Source organism: Acipenser ruthenus, chromosome 12 (assembly GCF_902713425.1).
Source record: "Acipenser ruthenus chromosome 12, fAciRut3.2 maternal haplotype, whole genome shotgun sequence".
NCBI classification, from domain to species: domain Eukaryota; kingdom Metazoa; phylum Chordata; class Actinopteri; order Acipenseriformes; family Acipenseridae; genus Acipenser; species Acipenser ruthenus.
The window spans coordinates 29,158,823-29,180,664 of NC_081200.1; the positions used below are offsets into that span (position 1 = coordinate 29,158,823).

General features: G+C 36.2%; 1 protein-coding gene across 1 annotated transcript in view; it reads left to right on the forward strand.

Moving 5' to 3' along the window:
- The window catches only part of LOC117417463 (serine/threonine-protein kinase Nek7-like), a 56,895-nt gene that overhangs the window by 16,818 nt on the left and 18,235 nt on the right, over positions 1–21,842 (forward strand). Inside the window, exons 3-7 of the mRNA XM_034029626.3 lie at positions 3,128–3,268; positions 4,926–4,988; positions 7,466–7,576; positions 13,230–13,338; positions 14,698–14,805. Of these exons, the coding sequence (XP_033885517.1) occupies positions 3,128–3,268; positions 4,926–4,988; positions 7,466–7,576; positions 13,230–13,338; positions 14,698–14,805 (532 nt within the window). The remainder of the gene's footprint in view (positions 1–3,127; positions 3,269–4,925; positions 4,989–7,465; positions 7,577–13,229; positions 13,339–14,697; positions 14,806–21,842) is intronic.

Genomic DNA, 21,842 nt, shown 5'->3' on the forward strand with positions numbered 1-21,842 from the left:
GTCATTACTCTCATACATTTATGGATCTGTTTCACTGACCAGTTTAAGATGAAAAATTCACATCTGATAAAAAAAGAAAAAACTGACCTGTATTCTTGACTGTACCCTGAAATGTGTATTTTAGCTTCAGGGGGAAAAATGAGTATCTGATGCTGACAGTCTTTCTACTTGTAATAGTAAATTATTAGCTATTTTACTTTAATTGTTCAAATATCAGTGTTATCTCCCATTGTGCTGTTGTGTGTAATCTTAGATCAATGTAGAATTGTGTATTGATTGAGACTTTTGTAGTTTGACCTCCTAGCTGTGTTGAGATGGTTAAATGTCATTCAGTCTAATGTATGAATTCTGTCGAAGCAGCATTATAATAGAAGACAGCAAAATCTGGTTATAGATTTTTCTGAAGGGCAGCATAAACTTGGCTTCACAAATAAATAAATAAAAAAACTAAAAAGAAACTTAATGCATTTTCTTAAAGGGTAAAACAATTTTAAATAAAACTGCTGTCAGTTGCTAGGTTTACACAACTTTTAGCACTCAGAATGGAACGTTCTTTTTGTAGATTTCGATATCCTACAGTACTATACTTTTCTACATTTTGGAAATGCGTGTTCCAAGCATTAAATGGTTGAAGGGGCTAGGCCAGTGCCAGTTTAGTATGATTAACATTGTTCCATAGGTGAAAATGCCTAGAATTCAAGGGACAAATTGAAGAATCAAGTGTATTGTAGTCTTGTTGCAAGCCGTCTGTTAAACGCTTATCGCACAGCTTCAGAACAAACATGCCGGGCCAATGAAACTCTTTTTTTTTTTTTTTTTTTAAACCTACCAGGGAACGGACACAGTTGTTGTCACAACTTTAGCACAGCACATTAACAAAACTATTTTGCGCTATGAGGGAACCTTAATGGAAACATTAAGAAATAATCTTACAAAGTCATTGTGAACTGCTTTTTTAGGTTTGAATGGTAGTTTTTTCTTTTAAGTAGATTGACACAGATTTCTTGCAAATTTTGACAACTTCTATAGTAACAGATCTGCTAGACTAGATGTTTAACCTACTGAAGCAGGAGCGTCCTGGTTTGTCTCAGAGTGACGTAAGGTGGAGGAAAGCTGAAAACCCTGTAGCTGGAGCCACAGATGGAAAATGTAAACCATACAAACCGGAACATTTAATTCTGTCAATAGCAGCCTTGTACATTTTTGGGGTCGTGGGATTCAAAACATTTTATGAGATTCTGGTCTTGTTCCAGAATGTGAACAATTATTTTACCAATAAAGTTTTTTGTTTGACTCTTCATACACAAATATCTTTTTGGATACCACTGTGTTTGCTGTGTTCCCAGATATTTATTTTTCAGTCCTGCAGTGGGGTTGGTGGGGGTGGGGGTGGGGGGGAGCTTAGTGTTTTCCACAAGATGCAATCTGTACAAATTGTGTTTTCGGAGAATGACCCAGCGGTCGTCAGGGATGTGCAGCTATGCTGCTCCTCATGTCAGCTCTCCACTCTAAATTGTATGACAGGACAAAGCAGCGGATGAGACAAGCTGTCACTCAGGCTCGCTGCCCTTTGAAGGGGGAGGCCATGGGGCGAAAAGGTGCCGCAAATGGGCTGTGAAGTTTACATACACTGCCCACTGTTAAACAGATTACCTCTAATGAAGTGTCTAATGCTCAGACCACATCAGCCTAATCCTCGCTGGCAGTTCGTCCCACGGCTGCCAAAAAAACCACCACCCTCTGGCCCTCTCTCGCCACTGAGGCCGCCAAGCACAGGGAGGTGCCCAGCGTTAATAAAGTAAGACAGTGTGCGATCTGACATGCAAATGTAGGTCATTGCATATGTAAATGTGTGATTACAAACCTGCATGCCAGAACACATTAGTGAGACTTTGCTCTCAGCGTGCGGTTGTCACACTGCTTTAGAGGCTCATGCTAACATTTGTCAACTTACCACGCAGTGAGTGAAAGTAATTCCTGGTCTTAATCTCAAACTGTATACAGTACAGAGCTGCTCTACATACACCCCCCTCCTCCTTTTATGGAATGATACTTTATTTCTACTAATTGGGTAACAATTCTTGGGTTCATCTTTGTATGTGCTGCCACCCTTTAAGCAACAGAATGTTTAAATTGGCTGTTCATGTTGTTTTTTTAATTTTTTATTATTATTTGAAGCGTAAATTTTATTTATTGGGTACTGTCTATTTTAACACTTTGTAAATATACAATGCAGTACAAGATATAATTTGCATAGAACTAACTGTCTGTGCCTTACTAATGCAGGTTACTTTTTTTTCCATATTCAACCAATATTGAAGAAAACAATAAATACATAGTTAATTAAATAAATAAATTGCTTCAACTAATTTGTTGGTCCTTCTGTCTACGGCAACTTATTTCCTGAAGGAGGCAAATTAGTTGCCCGTAGCGCTACTCACATAGGCTTTTGTACCTTGACCTATGTGCTGTATGGACTATTGAAAATGTATACAGTATATCATGGTAGAGCCTGTGGTTTATACCCCCAGGACTATTTGTAAATGGAATTTGTTTGACCATGAAAGTAGCAGCATTGAATTAATCTAATGCTTATGTTTCTAAAAGACAGTTTTTCCCACAAAGTTTGGTGGCTCCAAGGGCCATCTTTCCACTGTAACTAGTGACATGTGGCATTCTGATATATGTCACCTTTTGTTGCCACAGTTTTAAACAATACAAGGTTACAAAGAAACATCTAAAGGTCAGTGTTTTAAATTATAACCAAAGGGCTTACCTCTAATATTGCCTTGCTTGTAATTCTAGATCTCAAGTGCCAGAGTGCTATGCGATTATTTGTGAAGGGACTTTGGGGGATTCTATGCTAACTGGTCCAACAAGTGTCACTTCAAAGATAGGGAATGTCATGCTCTTTTGATATGTTGCTGACGACAATGGGAATGAAAATAGTACTCATTTTATTGTTTCTACGCGCTCTGCCTTTTAAATGAAATGTTTGAAAATTGCTGTCGCATAAAAAAAGTTTGTTTAGTTTTGCTTTTTCCACAGCTACTGTAGATAGATGTGCTTAATGTGAAATCCAAGTATGGCTTATTGTGATAAATCCTGTTTTCTATTTAATTTGCAGAAGCCACTGCGGCCAGATATGGGTCACAATGCACTTGCAAATTTTCAGATTGAGAAGAAGATTGGACGAGGACAGTTTAGTGAAGTGTACAGAGCGACATGCTTGCTAGATCGCATGCCGGTAGCCCTGAAAAAAGTGCAGGTAAGAGAAAAATAAATACGTTCATGAAAAGTACTTTTGTGTAATGCACTAGAAGGTGTAATATCTAAATATCTGTATCTTTTGTAAGGGTGGTGTGCTTTGTGTAAAGTATAAATAACAAGTCCCAAGTGTTATTCCTTACTTTAGTCATCAATAATGAATGATCTATTCTTTTCAGCCTCCTGCTGTCCAGATCATTGATCTCGGTCTTTAAAATAAGGGATAATAGAGAAGAAGGAAAATATACTGCAAAGGTCTTTCCAATCTTTATACCATCTGATAGAGTTATGAATTAATACAGTAATTGTACTATAGTTTACAGTGAGTGGGTAAATTCATGTACTATAAAAACTATATATACATTTTAAAATAAATTGTCTGGCCTAATAAAACATCAGAACTGATTAAAAGAAGCTGATGAAGCACTGGTGTCCCTGTCCTGAATTGTAGTAGTGAATGTGTTGACTTAAAGCCAATTTAGAAGCGACATTTACTGCATTTATCTATTGTGAATCTTCACACAAATGATACAGTTTCCCATGGATACATAATTTAAAAAAAAAAAATGGAAACAAAAGATTAGCTCCTGCAGCTTTTCGTCAGCCAGCCACTGTTTGTAACATAATCCTTTTATTCACTGCACTCTGGTGCTGATGCTGTCATTGTTGTTGGGGATCATTACTGGTAATGATGACCCAGGCAAGAAGGAACTGTTTCCAGGTATACTGCACTAACGGCTGGCAGATAACAAGCATTTAGCTACAGTAGGAGTTTTCACACTGCATACTTTATTTTTAACCAAGTCTGTGCCTTGACTTCAGAAACCACACATAAATCCCCCTCCACCCCTTTTTTTTAAATTCTGTTAGATATTTACATTCAGCATATCCATAAATGTATAATGAAATGGTCTTATGTGGTAAGGCACCAAGACCTTGACTTGCGTATCAATGTGTTTTATTGCAAATTAAATGGCTGTGGTCCATTACTGGCACATTGTCTCTCAGTACACTATCACAGTGGCTGGAAAGGCCTTTTCGTCTCTTTTTGTGGTTTTATAGATTTAGAAAAGTAAGTTATAAATGCCAAAGCTGTATTCCCTTTTCTATCATATGATACTGGCCACTCATATTTCACTTGTTTTCCAGACAGGAACAGGTTCCTTCAGTCAGTTTTGTCTAGAAAACACATCATATACTAACCATCCAATTATTTTGACTTGTGGTGAAATACCTCTAATGAATGCGTAGATTTGTTTCTTTCATGTTTTCACTCTTTTCTTTGAAGAGCAAGCACATTGAGATCTATGTATTGCTTCCCTTTGATGGTCTTTTTCAGAATGTCTGGGTGACTTGCATGGCATGTCCTGAAAAGTTTTCTGCAGTGCAATACCAAAATAAATGCTATTGGGTTTTGTGGTTAAAAAAAACACGACACACGTGCACACACAAAAAAAAAAAAAAACCTTGGAAGATTTTTTAAAAGATTCAGTTATGTAATGTAAAAACAGTAGATGCATGATCTTACCGGTATTAACAGATGTTTGCTGTTTATCCAGGTGTGTACCGCAAACGCAGTTTCTTTGTATGGTAATGCTTTATGTGCAATCCTGTGATCTGAAATGCCATAATAGCATTTTCTTTTGATCTTTTAATAGATATTCGACTTGATGGATGCCAAAGCTCGTGCAGATTGCATCAAAGAAATAGATCTCCTTAAGGTAAAACACTACAGGAGTGAAAAGCAGCATCTTGTGTTGTATTATGTTTTCTAAAGGTGCCTTAGCTGAGACCTGATACTGAAGAAAAACAATTGATCTGTGTCGGACGTACAGTTTCCTGTGAGGCGAGCGCAGATCACTACAGTAGCTTCCATGTGTCATTCCTTGAGGCCCAGATTAACTCTTTTTTTATGCCAAAATCTGTCTGACTAATATTCTGAAGGTTGGCACAGTATATTGAAATGGTATTTTTTTTTGTTTTAAAAGAGAAAAAAAAGTGAATTGGGATTTACAAAAAAAAACATTACCCTCCACAAATCAACCAAATTAATAGGATCTGGTGAAATCCATTGAGCTTTTAGTGCTTTAGTGCTCTGGGAAGCAAGCGCTCATGTTTGAGAGCACAAAATGCTTTCATTGAGTTGGTATGGGTCATTGTTTATGGATGACTGGGTTTGTGTGACAGTGCTCATGTAAGGTGAGGATTGATGACACAAGAGACGTCCACCCACGAGTCAGTCACAGCATGGGTGAGTGCAATCTCACGCTCCCAAGCAGCGCTTTGCCAGTCGGCTAACCTAAAAGGACATGGCCTTCAGTGGGGCGAGAAGTTCATTTAGTAGTCATGTTTATATGTTCTTGTTGGTTTTTTTTCCCCAGCAGTTAGTTACAGTTAACTGGTAATTTTAATTTTTGTCAATATACCAGTCTGCATCATACAATTAAGACTGAAGAAGTAGTGGATGCTGCATCAGCAAGCATAGCAGTAATCACAATAAAACTGGAATAGTGAAAGTGAAATTTAGTTTGTGGCCTTTACTAATGCATTTATGTCTTTTTTACTTTCCATGGTTTCTCATCTTTCTGTGCATTGTAGAGTGATTTTAAATATTTTTTTATATATATTTTGAAACTACATCAAATTATACATTTGACATTGCCCAAATAAAATGCAATATCTATCCACACGTTTAGTACATTTTATAGTAAAAAAAAAAAAAAAATGTATGCATTCTTATCCTATCAGTTCTGAACATTTGTATAACAGTATGTCATACGTGTTCCAAAATCTACTCCTTTAGTCCCAAGCTAATGGTAACTGACAAAGACTTTTTCTGTGATTGGTTGAATTTGCTTTATTCAGTTCTGTTGATAGATCAGGGTTCTCCCCAGGCCGTTTCAGCTAGTCAGGCTGCCCAGCTAAGTGATTGTCGCTGCCCAGCTGAACGACCCCGATCCGCCCGTCTTGCCGATGCTACTGTGCCTTTAACGATAAGGATTGATTGTGCTGCTAGCAGACTAGATCACTTGCACGCGTGGTTGAAAAAAAACAAACAAACTTGGAAGCACACGACAGCTGTGTTACATCTTGACACAACATTTAACCAATCAGAGAGTTGAAGGGGTGGGTTTCCGTTTTAAGCACTTCTAGAGGCTGAAACGTTAAAATGACTGCTAAGAAAATAACCGATTATTTTCTATGCAAAAATAGTGACAATGAATGTGGAAATTACCAAACTGAAGTGGAAGATGAAAAAGAGCAGCTTGATTTATAGTCAACGAAGAGCAACTAGAAAGCGAATTTCTCTGCCAGAAACACAAAAAAGAGGGGGTAAATGGAGCAGTGTAGCCTGGGTATGAATTAGGGTGGATTATTATTCATTATTATAATTCTTTAGCTTATATATTTAAGGTAAGGCAGTTTTATTTTTGCGTTAAAAGTGCTCCCGGCTATAATGCACTGCAACCCAGCTATACAGAATTCTTGGGGAGAACCGTGTATATGTAGAAAGTCATTGTGGTTGGATGTCGTGAGTCTTTGACCAGCCAGGAGGAATTGTAAGGCGATCTTGTTTTGCATTAGGCACTTTTTGTTCTAGAAATATTACACAGCAGTTGACCTTTAACTCTTCTCCTTTTAAAATGTAAATTGCTTTTTAAATCTGTGTGTTCTGCAGCCAAAACATATATTGGTCAGCTTTCATAGCCAAATATTTTTTGCCTAAAGTGAAATTTTAGATAGTATTTAATGTAGCACAGTACAATATTCTTTTTTTTTTTTTTCTACACAGGTAGCGTGTTATAGGAGTTTCACAGTATACTTATGGTATTCTATGGTATTCTCTATAGTATACTGTGGTGTTGCTTATAGAAAAGTACTGTATACAAGAGGATTATGTTATGCATTAAGTACACATTATACAAGAGATGTAAACCAAGGCTACTCAATCTCATGCATTATACACTGGGAGTGCTTTATGTTCCAAAAATGTAGACTGTAATTAGAATTGTATTGTGTTTTACTTTTGCTAGGTTGAGTTTTTTGTGAACTGCATGGTAGTTCCTTTACCATAATTAAGGAATACATGCTGTTTTATTTATTTTCATTTTAGCACTTGCCTTAAGAAGCCTCAGTAACTCAAAGAAATCATGTTAAATATTTTAAACATTAATGGCACTTCCTTTTGTCATTTCAGCAACTGAACCACCCAAATGTAATTAAATACTATGCATCATTCATTGAAGATAATGAGCTAAATATAGTTCTGGAGCTTGCAGATGCTGGCGACCTTTCACGAATGATAAAGGTAGGAAGGACATTTCTGACTAAATGCTTTGTTTCCATTTACTACTAGCATGAGTGATCTCAAATTGTCTCCCAGTATGTTTTAATTATTGATTTATTTTAAATGTATAAACCTGGTTTATGATAGCTGAGTTACAGTAGATAGGAGTTGGTGCCTGACCATCAGTATTACGGTATATACCCAAATCTATAAAACAAGGTTTATTTATTTATTTATATACAGTACATCCTCGGTGAAGCCAACTCTTTTTTTTTTTCTAATAAAAAGCGCACGCTGTGTAACTATGCATCCAATCCGAAAATAATTTTATATTGCAACAAAGCCGGAAACTATATTGATCATTTGAAAAAAGTCATAGCATAGGCATCTCTGTCGTGAATACAGGTTGTCAAAAAGCAACCATGCGGCAAAGCAAAATTGATTAAATAAAAAAATAAAATAATATGAAAACTTGAGGATCTGATGAACTTTTCATGTCGGGTTGATTTGGAATGAAAGCTCAGTTTGGGATTCTTGCATGTTGGGTTAAGATTTGGTGCACTTTGAAACGATTTGTGTCAGATTGATTTTGAATAAAAACTTCAATTTGGGATTTTTGCTTTTTGTACTGCATTTTAATTATTTAATGAATAGGATAAAGCAAAGGCAGAATACTGCATACATGAAATGAACAGGTACATGTAATTCTACTTTTATTCACAATCTCATCTCATTAACTTACTCCAACAGTTTATCCTTCATTTTTATTATCCTTTCGCTATAATGAACCCCTCGATATAAGGAACAAAAGGCTTGGACCCCGACATGTTCATTATAGCGAGGGTGCACTGTATGCATGCATGCATGTATGTATGTGTGTGTGTGTGTGTGTGTATATGTGTGTGTGTGTATATATATAATATATATATATATATATATATATATATATATATATATATATATATATATATATTATATTTATATATATATATATATATATATATATATATAATGACAATACAGTTGTAAGCGCGGGTCTCTGGCCGGCATAATAAAGATGATTAAAACAACCTTTTGCATTAAGCCTTTTCTTAACTGACAGGATATCAGTGTTTTACAGAAAGCAGTAACGCACAGCGAGCGGCAAGTACACCTCAATAATAACTGCTGTGCTTCTAAGGAACTAAATCGAAAAGAAAACAACATAACATCCTGTTGGTTTATGTCAGTGATAACTCTGTGATCCATTAATAATAACATGTGGCTTTCAATAGAATGCTTTATCTACAGTTATTGTGCAGATATAGTTTCTTACCAAAAAGATCAAATAAGTAGCCTTTTTAAAAAAATAAATAAGCAAATAAATCAAATATAATAATGTGGAGCACATTAAGGCTTCCTCCTTTCGATTTGAAATATTTCCTTGGCAGAGTTTGCAAATTCCATTTGCTCCTGCTTGGTAAAGAAATTCCACCCTATGCTTCGCTTGGATGCCATTGTTATGTATTCACAAGACAGAATTTAGTGATGATCAGGAACGACACTTCATTGTCAACCAAACAGATGCACATGTTTCTTTTGCCACTGCTGTCAAAACCCAGCTGGCTTAATTTATGGTAGCTGTTACGAGAGTCCATAATGTAATACTAGCGGTGCTGTACTACTGTCTGTTTTAAAACTGAACATAACAGACATGTTAACAACAACGGAGAAATATGGCCAATATACAGACGTGCTCAAATTTGTTGGTACCCCTCCACAAAAAACGAAGAATGCACAATTTTCTCTGAAATAACTTGAAACTGACAAAAGTAATTGGCATCCACCATTGTTTATTCCATATTTAATAGAAATCAGACTTTGCTTTTGATTTTTTATTCAACATAATATTGTAAATAATAAAACAAATGAAAATGGCATGGACAAAAATGATGGGACCGCTAACCTAATATTTTGTTGCACAACCTTTAGAGGCAATCACTGCAATCAAACGTTTTCTGTAGCTCTCAATGAGACTTCTGCACCTGTTAACAGGTAGTTTGGCCCACTCTTCCTGAGCAAACTGCTCCAGCTGTCTCAGGTTTGATGGGTGCCTTCTCCAGACTGCAAGTTTCAGCTCTTTCCATAGATGTTCGATAGGATTCAGATCAGGACTCATAGAAGGCCACTTCAGAATAGTCCAATGTTTTGTTCTTATCCATTCTTGGGTGCTTTTAGCTGTGTGTTTTGGGTCATTATCCTGTTGGAGGACCCATGACCTGCGACTGAGACAGAGCTTTCTGACACTGGGCAGTACGTTTTGCTCCAGAATGCCTTGATAGTCTTGAGATTTCATTGTGCCCTGCACAGATTCAAGGCACCCTGTGCCAGGCGCAGCAAAGCAGCCCCAAAACATAACCGAGCCTCCTCCATGTTTCACTGTAGGTATGGTGTTCTTTTCTTTGAAAGCTTCATTTTTTCGTCTGTGAACATAGAGCTGATGTGACTTGCCAAAAAGCTCCAGTTTTGACTCATCTGTCCAAAGGACATTCTCCCAGAAGGATTGTGGCTTGTCAATATGCATTTTAGCAAATTCCAGTCTGGCTTTTGTATGTTTTTCTTTCAAACGTGGAGTCCTCCTGGGTCTTCTTCCAGGGAGCCCACTTTCGCTCAAAAAGCGAAGGATGGTGTGATCAGAAACTGACGTACCTTCACCTTGGAGTTCAGCTTGTATCTCTTTGGCAGTTATCCTTGGTTCTTTTTCTACCATTCGCATTATCCTTCTGTTCAATCTGGGGTCGATTTTCCTCTTGCAGCTGCGCCCAGGGAGGTTGGCTACAGTTCCATGGACCTTAAACTTCTTAATAATATTTGCAACTGTTGTCACAGGAACATCAAGCTGCTTGGAGATGGTCTTGTAGCCTTTACCTTTACCATGCTTGTCTATTATTTTCTTTCTGATCTCCTCAGACAACTCTCTCCTTTGCTTTCTCTGGTCCATGTTCAGTGTGGTGCACACAATGATACCAAACAGCACAGTGACTACTTTTCTCCATTTAAATAGGCTGAATGACTGATTACAAGATTGGAGACATGTGTGATACTAATTAAATAAACTAATTAGTTTGAAATATCACTATAATCCAATTATTTATTATCTTTTCTAAGGGGTACCAACAAATGTGTCCAGGCCATTTTAGAATATCTTTGTAGAATAAGCAATAATTCATCTCTTTTCACAGCTTCTTTGCTTTATTTTATGACATACCAAAGGCATGCAAGTATACATGATAAAATAGCTTTTAATTTCATCACTTTTCAGGAGGAATGAAGCATTATTTCAATGAGCTGTAAGGGTACCAACAAATTTGAGCACGTCTGTATGTCGCAAAGAATCTTGCAGTATGATGCGCATTTAACATTAACTGTATTTAAACAGAGATGTGTTTATTTATTTATTTATTTATTTATTTATTTATTTATTTGTTTGTTTTTTAATTACCCGAAAAAGATCTGGGTGTTTTTCATGACGGGTACACGGTTCCGGATTTTGTGATGACTTGATCTGTGTCTGATATTATACTGTTGGTGGGAACCAATTATAAGCAGGCAAGGGGCTTCTTTATTTTTTTTAATAACCTACATATTTTAAGGTACAGATTATGTTTAAGCTTGACAATATCGCAAATGTAAAGCAGCAGTATCAATACATGTTTTAGTCTGTTTGATTTCTGACGATTTCAGAATTCAAGTTAAATCAAATGGCCCTTCATTTGCATAGACCAGAATATTGCATGTACTGTGTTTATTTTTAAATGCATCAACGGCCGATATGCACCCCATTGACATCAAACAACCCTCTGATATGCAAAGTGAGCTACGGGAAGAATAGGTCCACCGGCTTTGTTTGGATGCTTGACAAGGTCCCTGTGCTAAATTTTATATTGAGGATTTCCATTAAATATGGGAAAAACAAAAGTAGAAAGAAACACAAAGAAATAACCCATCTTGATTTTTTTTTTTTTTTTATATTTACCTGCACATAATAAATAATGTGCATGTAACCTGCTTTATATCAATTGGTAGACATTTGCATAAAGCTAGTTGGTTCCTTCATCAAAGGATGTGAAAACCGGTAAACCCTTTACTGCAGGTTATTAAAAATTGTGGTACCTGATATACAGAGTGTGGTAATAGTTTGAAGATATATCAGTTGTTTTAAAGTAGATGGAAAATAACTTTTTTTTTTTTTTTTTTACTGTATGTTAATATTTAATTGGTGGTGGGGGTGCTTTCTATTCCATTGTGCATGCCTTTATATTCATATTTAAAGTAATGTAGAGCTTTATTGTTTTAAACCAAGCATAGATATTTTTTATCTTACTGTTATCATACTCCTGCTTAACTAGCAACTAAATGGTGCAGTCCCCTATGATAAAACAGAATTCCGTGCAATCAGCTATAGAGGCACTGAAACGCAACACTTTAATACCTTGCAGTAAGGCAAGGGACAAATAGAAAGCTGTTCCTTGGTAATTATTCTTTCTGCAGAAATAGTTTATTAGTATTGATCAAGCTTTTCTCAGCAGTTCTTAAAGAAGCCTTTAGTCCAGAAACGTTTCATGAAATCCCAACTTTAATCAAAACACACTTAAAAAATGCTCTAACTCATGAGAATGCATTATGACTAGGGCTAATTTTTTTTCAAAATCCTCTGCTGGTCTTAAGCCTAGAAAGTTGACAAAATAACAATGGTTTAGTGTCTGGTAGATTGTCCATCAGATTCTGGAAAATAGTTCAGTACAATACACGCCAACATGTGCCATGGATAATTGACATACTATAATGAGATCATTTTTTTCTATAAACTCAGTTATTTTGCATTCTTTTTACATTGTCATATTAGCATCCTGCTGAGTAAGATCTCTTTAAGCAAAGCTTTAGTAGCATGCCTTTCTCTATCACTCCTTTTTTCTCTTTTCCTTTGAAGATGTATAAAAATAGACCAAAACCAAAAGAATATTCTGTTAAAACTGAAATCAGTGGAAAAAGTTGAGCAAGGGCAAGTTTATATATATTAAAGTTATGCACCAGATGTGCACACAAGAAAATAACCACAAAGTGGATTTTCCGAGTATTCATGTGATTTCAATTGAAACAGATTACATTTTACTGTATAAAATATGATGAAAAGAGAAATGTTTTGCAGGAGGCTTTTTTGGTAGACCAATATTGCTAAACTTTGGCAGAGCTTGGTTTGAGTATATGACTATTTGGGGAACGTAGAGACATGTAGTACCTACCTAATTAATTAAGTCTATATTTTGTCCACATGACAGAAAAACAATAAAATGGGTTTCTATTGTGTCTCCATAAAGGTAGGTATTGTAGGCATTGGTAATGTACTTAAATGAAGACAATGTTAATCCTGTTGTCATTTTTCTCCTGTGCACTTTTATTCACTTACAAAATGTGATGTGTCCTTAAATGAAAATCCTCATAAATCCAGGTTATATATTTAAAAAAAAAAAAAAAATGTACAAGACCTTCTTTGTTTTGGGCGTACACGAGAATGTGCCTGCAAGTTTTTCAGGCTCATTCATAGAGTGGCATCTGCAGTATGTACAATGGATGTCTTGTGCTTGGGCACCTGTAAATTGTTACTGTTTTTTTTATTTTTTTTTATTTTCAACAGCATTTTAAGAAGCACATGAGATTGATACCAGAGAGGACAGTCTGGAAATATTTTGTTCAGCTGTGCAGTGCCTTGGAACACATGCACTCTCGACGTGTCATGCACAGAGGTATTTCAGTCAAGGGAATATTCCAGAGTAATCCAGACATCATGATGCTAAAATTGAACATATCTGTACCTATATATATATATATATATATATATATATATATATATATATATATATATATATATATATATATATATATATATATATATATATGTCTTCCATATAGTTGTTACCTACTGTTCAGATATATATCAGGCGGAACATTTTCTCATCATTTTACCCCCAAAAATGATGATCTGCAAGGGTGACTGACAGGTACTCTCATTTTGTTCGTATAAAACGTCACTCTATTTGTTAGCCTGCCAACACACTTCCTTTATTTATTCTAAAATAACAAGGGCAACATTTTCAGACTTTGCTGTGTACAACTCTGCAAACTCTACATTCTAAATAAAGTATTGCAGATCGTGACATGAGCTTTGCCATTCCACCAGGTACAATGTAGAATAAATCACTTGGCACTCGTGTCAAATGGACATCTATTGTGACATCTGTGTGCTTATAAAAGCAGCAGGCCTGCTTTAGTTTTCTTCTGCATGGTTTGTAGCCAGACATCTGAATCTTGTATGAAGATCTTTTTTAATTTTAACATCAGGAAGGTGCTCAGAACATAGTATTAATTGTGAATGTCAGTACCAATCATCTTTATCAAGATTACTTTGTGTCCTCTTTTATTTAACATCTGTAGAAAAATAAAACGCTTTAACAAGGCCTAAAACATCAGCCCAGAAGCTACGTTTCTAACAGTCAGGTTGCATTCTTGAACAAGGTAACATGAAAATGTCTACTAACAGTATTAAACAATTTTGCAATATAACTGTACCTTGAGTCATCCAAGTCCTAATCAAATTGAATTAATGTAACAGTGCTTCAAGGCAATTTTACATCCAGAGATGTTAAACATAAAAGGGTGGGTGTCTTCTGTTCAATGTGGTGAAATTGTTACTTCACTCGGCACTACAGATTCACTGCATCAGCTTCTGTTTTCTGACCTTGGTAGGGCCTGTGGCACCTTTCTTACTCTCATTGGGGTATAAAGTGAAATGTTGTATTATGGATTTTTGTAAAATTTTTATTAGTTTGTTTATTTATAACAGGAGTTTAGGTTTTGAGATGTTTGTGAATTGCTTTTGCCATTTTATCTGTGTGCTGGCTTTGCAGACAGGAAGGTGATGTAAATCCATCCTTCAGTATCATGCCTTTTCATCTCTCTCTGCAACAGCATCATTTCCATATTGTCCAGGTCTAAAGGGGTTTAGAAGGGTTCAGAACCATCCTGCCTAGTATGATGCACATCCATCTTGCATATTAATATTTAACCTCTTACCAATTTTTTTTTATTTTTTATTTGTTTCACAGATATAAAACCAGCTAATGTGTTCATTACAGCCACCGGGGTAGTGAAATTAGGAGACCTGGGACTTGGCCGATTCTTCAGCTCAAAAACTACAGCAGCACATTCTTTAGGTAAGAAAGCCTTCAAATTCAACACAGTTGAAGGCCAATTTAATTACACAAGCTGGATGTGTTTCATTATACCACTTAGACTAAAACCATGTGTCTGTTATAAAAAACCTCCTGCAGCCTTAGGCAAACCTTACAAACCAGTGCTGGGTATATCCATTTCATAGAGCACTTAGGGGTTTCCTGTTGCCTTGACCTCCAACCTTTTCACAGATGATGTCTGGGTGTAGCAAGTCTGTCCTGCTACTGCAGTACAAGTCTGATTGCACAAGAGTGCAATAAAAAAACAAGCAGGCTATGATGAATGGACTGCATTGAGATCCCATGCTGGGCTGACCTGTTGAGCTCTTTTAAGGTATAAAAAAATAGCAGAAATAACATTTTATTTTTGTAAAAAAACAAGTCCAAAAAAACTTACATACTGTAGCTACAATTCAAGAAGGTTACTACTATATAAACTCATACTGAAATGATGTGCTCACAAATAGCTGTAGACAATTTAAAATAAATCCATGCAAATAAAATCATTTTATTATCAAGACACTTTGGAGAATATATTCTAGATTTGTTTTGTGATGAAACAAGCAGTGGTAAAAATGAAGTTTATTTATATATAGACACTGCAGCAGGTTGCTTAGTGGTTCAGTGGTTTGATGCTCTGTGCTTTAACTGTCTGCCACTGGAGACTGGTAAAACTGCAAGAGGAGTAAACATTAACTACACAAATAATGGAAGCTGAGCATGTATGAAAAGCAGTACAGCACCCTCTGTAGGTAAATTGGGCTAGTTTCTGATGCTGAGCTACAGTTTAAAAACAAAAAAGAAACACATCTCTGTGCAGTATTAGACAGTCCCTCCAGCATTCTGGAGCAGTGCAGAATTCAGCGATGGAAGGAGAAAACCATTTATCGCCACAGAAATCAGCACAACTAGGTGATTTTTCTCATGAAGAAAAGTATTTTCCCTTCAGAAATACTTTTGGTAGCCAACAGCTGTCACCTAAAAACTACAGGATAAATTGTGCACACGGAATATACTGTAATTTCAAAAGACTGTGCTGCACAGTACCTGAAAACCCTTCGTGAAGACAGTGTGAAGCTCTTTGAGTTGGCCCACGAGGCTAAAACACAAGAAAAGCAAGTAGCTTTTCCACCAGGTACAATGTAGAAAGATGCAGACAAAACATAAAACCATGCCTACCAGCCTCAATGCACAGAATATTGCGACGGTAGGAAAAAAAAATAAAGCCTTTGACTACAACTGTATATATGTGTGTTTATATACAGTGTATGTATATACAGTATCCACCACTTAGACCATACAGGGTTATTTTGGGCAGCCGTTTATATCTGACAAATAGTGTTTGCCGTTTGTCATTCCCATTGATTTCAATAACAAAGGTATATTTCGGTCAAACTCAGCTGTTTGGATCTCGTTATGTGTCATTCACACAGATTTAAATAACAAACACAATGCTTATTACTGTAGTAATTGCTCTTACTAATCCACCAATCAGCTGTTTTCACCTCGTTACCTTGCCATTCACATAGATTTCAATACAAAAGGCAGCACTTTACTGTAGTAAAAGCTTGACGGATCGATCGATCGATCAGCTGTTTGCACCTCTTTACTGAACGATTACCTCTGTACTGTACCTTGGCTATTTAATCCCAGTACGCAGTGTTAAATTTACAGTTTGAAAAAGCAGTAATGACTGCAACAGCAAGCAAGCATGGCTGGAAAGAGAAAAGGAAATAATTTCAGTCCAGCTTTGCTGTAATATGGATGGCAGTGAAAAATGTGATTGACAAATCAAAAACCCCATGTTGTTTTAGAGGAGTTCACCGCCTGCCTGTGGTTTACCATGCAAACAGAACCACCTGGATGACTGGGGGATTTCTTATTGAATGGCTACGCATGTGCGTGCTGCGCTTTTAACACTGTGGCGTGCTACGGAGCAGCATCCGAATTGTGATGTATTTAGGAAACGCTGACAAATTTTGCTGTCCATACTTGCAAAAAAGTATGTATATATCACAGAGTTCTTCGCTGGAAACAATTTGCAGTATTGTAGCCTTACATGTACTGTACAGTTCTGTGCTTGCATTACTTTTTTGCACTTTGTATTATATTCATAGGTTTTAATAAAAAACATTTATTAGTGTAATGTGTGTTTTTTAATAAAGATTTTTAACTGCATACACACTGTGGCAGACCTAAGGGCTGCCTTTGCCTTCAAGCAGGGGTCTCTAATCCTGGTCCTGGAGGGCCGGTGTCCCTCCTGGTTTTTGTTCCAACAAGAATTACTTAACTGGACCAATTTAGTGCTTATTAGATGCTTAATTGTCTAAGTAATTTAGGGTACAGTTGGAACAAAAAACAGGATATAAGAATTATATCAGTTTTGGTATTGTTATTATTTGAAGCAAATTGAAATTAAAAGAAATGAGGTGCTATGATGACTTATGTTTAACTAACTATTAACAAAGTTGTTATCATTTGGGGTTCTGATCACCACCCGCTTTCGATAAGCTGTTTTTTTTCTGTGTGTATGTGTGCACAGGGCTGGCGTGGCTATTTTCCAGTGTCTGGGATTGGGATACTACTCTGTAGGAACCGCCCGACCGTCACAATGCGTGTTTGTTTTGTTTACTGTACTGGTGATTGGGGGACATTTTGAATATTGGGTTATTGTGTGGGAGGTTATACCGTCCATTGCTTATTGTGGGCGAATCACATTAACACAAACGTGCCCGTTCTAAGCGGTGGCGATTGTGTTATATAATTAAGAGAATAGTGGTACCTCAAATGAGGGAGAATAGAAACGTAATTCCTGGCACCGATAGCTATATGAATATAAAACTAACATTAAAAAATGTAAGTGACAAGCATCGTAGCAAAACATATTATCACTGTTAAATAAAACCAAAGAGTATATTTTCTTGATTTTAGATGCTGTACAAAATAGGGATGCACCAATAAAGATTTTCTTGGCTGATACCGATAGGCGATGGTTATATTCCCATATCGGCCGAAACCGATTGGTTACCGATAATAGATAGTGCAGGTAAGCTATTGTAAACTACTAGAACAAGACATAGGGCCTATATTTAAACTGTTTTATAATTTATACATGATAAAAAATGAATTTATATCGTTTATTTATGGTGGCCCAAAAGTGCTGATGGAAATAAAAACGTATGACGGAAATGCTGCCCATTTGTATTTCTGTCATGCTTTTTTATTTCTGTCTAACAATAATAATAATAATAATAATAATAGCTCTTCGTTTTGATGACTTACAGGGCCACAGTACTTTGCAGTACAGGCTTGAAACGCATACTGATCATTGCATAGGGGAGAGACCGACGTTCACTTCCTGATTTAGTTTTTTCTTTTTTTCGTGTGACGTCACCGAGAGGGGCATTTAGTGTCTAAAGGGCGAAGACAGTTTACAGCACCCCGAAACATCACAGGAACAGCGAATAAAAAAGGGGAAACACTGTAAATCTGATGTATTTGATTTAATTATATTAGAATATTTATTCTGTCATGTGTTTTAATATATATGTTTCTACAGCATTTATAAATATCAAGAAACGAGTGGATATAAGCAGATGCTATTTCATGAACTAAATGTATCAGTTAGATTTTTTTTCCTTATTACTGATAATAATGAAATTAATAACTATTATTTTATTTATAAATATTTTAAGAACCTGAGGATAAACATGTATTGTGTCTTTGCAATCACTCAGGTGAAGCAATGTCTTGTAATCTGCCCAAACATCAATATTTTTCAACACAACTTTCAGGAAGTATTGTAAGGTCTCTTGGGTCATAGAATAATGTGTTTTTATACATGTATCTCTAAGCAGGAAAATAGATTTTTAGTGAATTTTTATAGGAAGAGAGTCGACTACAGCCAAAAAACAGCTGGTCCTGGGGGAGCATCCCATTGAAAAATGCTTGGTCCTGAAAGGGTTAACATTTTAGATGCTAATTTTTTTGGGGGGGGTGGAATGAGTTGCTGAATACTGAATAATGAATGTCTAAAAAAATCCTGTTTTGAGTCACAAATGTCTAGGCAAAAATACAAAAAGAAAACCCTTTTTAAGAACAGACAGTATGTTGTATATTAAGCCATTATTCTTTAAATAATAATAGAATGCTTATTTATTTACCTCATGTTGTCTGTCTTTGAATGTGCACCCTTTGCTGTAAAGAAATGCGCCAGGCAAAATAATAATAATAATAATAATAATAATAATAATAATAATAATAATAATAATAAAAAAACAAACCATGAATACTAAAATATTATATTCCACTTAGAGATTATTGTGAATAGTTTTAGTGAACACTTTACATTTAAAATATTAAGTGATTTTTAAAGCTGATATTATACAAATCTTTTTTTATATTTATTAGTGAACTTGTGTTTGCCTTTCTTATAAGACACACGACAGTCTCTTCTGTGATTTACTAAGCTTAAACTTGCCAGGGTCTGAAATTGGGTTTCTACATGGCAGGTTAAATTCACCCAGGGACATATATACATTGTATCTGCCTTTCCCTTTGGGTGAATAGACTAAAGCCTCACTATGCAGGGGGCTTGACAGTTGTAGCTGTAATGAGACAAACCTGCACTATAGAACACTGGGATGTGCAGCGTATGGGGGTCCAGGAGGCTGTGTTATATGCCTGTCAATTATCTGCTTTAGAAGCCAAGACGTAGCCTTTTAACTTTCTCTTTCAGCATCTGAGCTGCCTGCAGATACAAACTGCAAAATCGTAGTAATCTAAGCTTTTTGATCCAGGGGCTGATTCCCCTTTAAATGCAAGAAAAGACAAACAAAACAAGTGTCAGTCAGGAAGAAACCAGTTATATAAAAATGAAAAAAATAATTGCAATCCTTGAGCCTTACTGTACATTTGCATTGAATCTGAACGGTCACCACAAAGAATAGTACTAATTACCTTAACCTAAAGATGCTGCTGTTACAGGCGAGATTACCATCAAGGTAGATAAAAGGCAGCTGCTGATCTCTTTTTAATGGGCATGTTGCTCTTCTATTTATTAAGGATTTAATAGGAATCCTATTTGTCTGTCTCAATTAAATATTTTATGTAAGTGCATGATTGTTGATAATAATTTAGTTTTTTTTATACAGTTGAACTATGTTTTCCATTACATGAGAGAAAATGTTAAAACTTCATGCTTATTTGAACTTGGATGTCGCCAAGATAAGCACCAACTAAGACGTAGCTTTACAGTAAACTAATGTGGTCCATCTGCGTCTCCATTCATTTGCGTTTCCTTCCATCTGATGATGTAGATATCATTCTGTCTGGTGACCTATTCCAGACAAACAAACAAAACATTCACAATACTTTGTTTCTCACAGGGTCTCTCATAGTCCTTTACAGGTTCAAAACTCAAACCAAAGCGAAGGAACAGATTGCGTTTCTCCGTCCCCTTTTATGCTGTCACACATGACCCCTTGGTAAACGAGTGCAACCGCCCCTCTAATCTGCGGCTGCCACGTAGTTTCCCTTCCGGGTCAATGCGTTAATGCAACAGAGTCCCACCCCCTTTCTAGCTGGCCGACTTCCCTTGAACCCTGGGAAAGAACTGTCAGGCCAGCCTGTCCAGGGAACTCTTCTCGCTGCTTAGTGCCCTCACAGGTCGGGAGGGAGATTTACTACCAAGAATCGTTGTATTTCTTTCACACTCCTATCTAACCCCTGATGTTTCAGAAGCTTTCCTTGAGCTGCTGGTAGAAATTACTTTTGTTTTGGTAAACTGTGGCGGCATTTACATGCACAAGTCATGACAGTTTTCCTCACTACCTGTTTGCCGTACTTTTCAGGAAATGCATTGCTATGTAGTTCTGATTTAGGAAAAAAAATCATCCATACCAATGCAGATTACTCAATGCATAGTCATTTAGGGGAGGGGATATTTAAATGTCCGTGTCTGCTTACTAAGTAGGAAAAGAACGACTCTGAATATCGTGAGGAGAGCTTCATGCGTTGCCATGAAGATAAAAACATTTAACGAGAAATGAATTCACGTGTTGTCGCTCACATTCTGAATTACGCCGCACATTAGCTACTTGTTTGTCTGGTTACCTTTCCAAGGCTCACACACACACAAACTTATATAAAATATAAATTCTACAAGTTTTACTACTTAGAAGTTATATTTTTGTGTGTGTTTGTGGAACATCTAAGTTACATTTAATTAACACTAAAACTGCCTTTTACAATACATGTTTTTATTTTGAATATAACCTACAATATTCATTTTATATATTTATATATAAACGATGCATCGTTTTTTCATAACGCAAAAGAAATGTGTAAATAAGTACATATATTTTCATCAAATCTAATCACAAAAAGTAAATGTTTCTCCATATGAACTTAAAACTACACATTTGTAATTATTTATGTTTAGTCACACTGTCGGCGAGGTTCTCCAGAAAAAGTTAATAAAACATTAAAATATTACTGTCTTCCCTTAGATGTTTTAACAGCAACCGGATTAGAATAATAATAAAAAAAACTCCCAACGGGGAACACAAGAATAACTAGTTACAAGTCTAATGTAACAAAGTCTGTGCTTTCTCCTGAGCTTGTTTTCTGTTTTTATTCAGAAATATTATGGTATCCACATTCTCCGGTTTCAAAGAAGAATGCAGTTTGTTCACAAGCATCCTTGCTTTGCTGAACACACACTCGCTCAGGACCGATGTTGCAGGGATACTTAACATGCTCTTTGTCAAGGCTGCTAGGTTTGGAAAGCGTGTCTGGTTATTTTTCCACCAAATCAGGGGATCTTCGCTAATGTTTAATGGAGTTTCAGAAGCATACATCGTCATCTCTTGTTGGGTTAAGGTTTCATTAGAAGTAGTGTGTGTTCGTTGCTGTCCACGCAGTAACAATTCCACTGCTTGTTCGGTCTTCGTTTTCTTTTTAACAGGCAAGTCCTCTGTGCTGCACTCACTTGTACAGGCACGATTTCCGTCATTTTC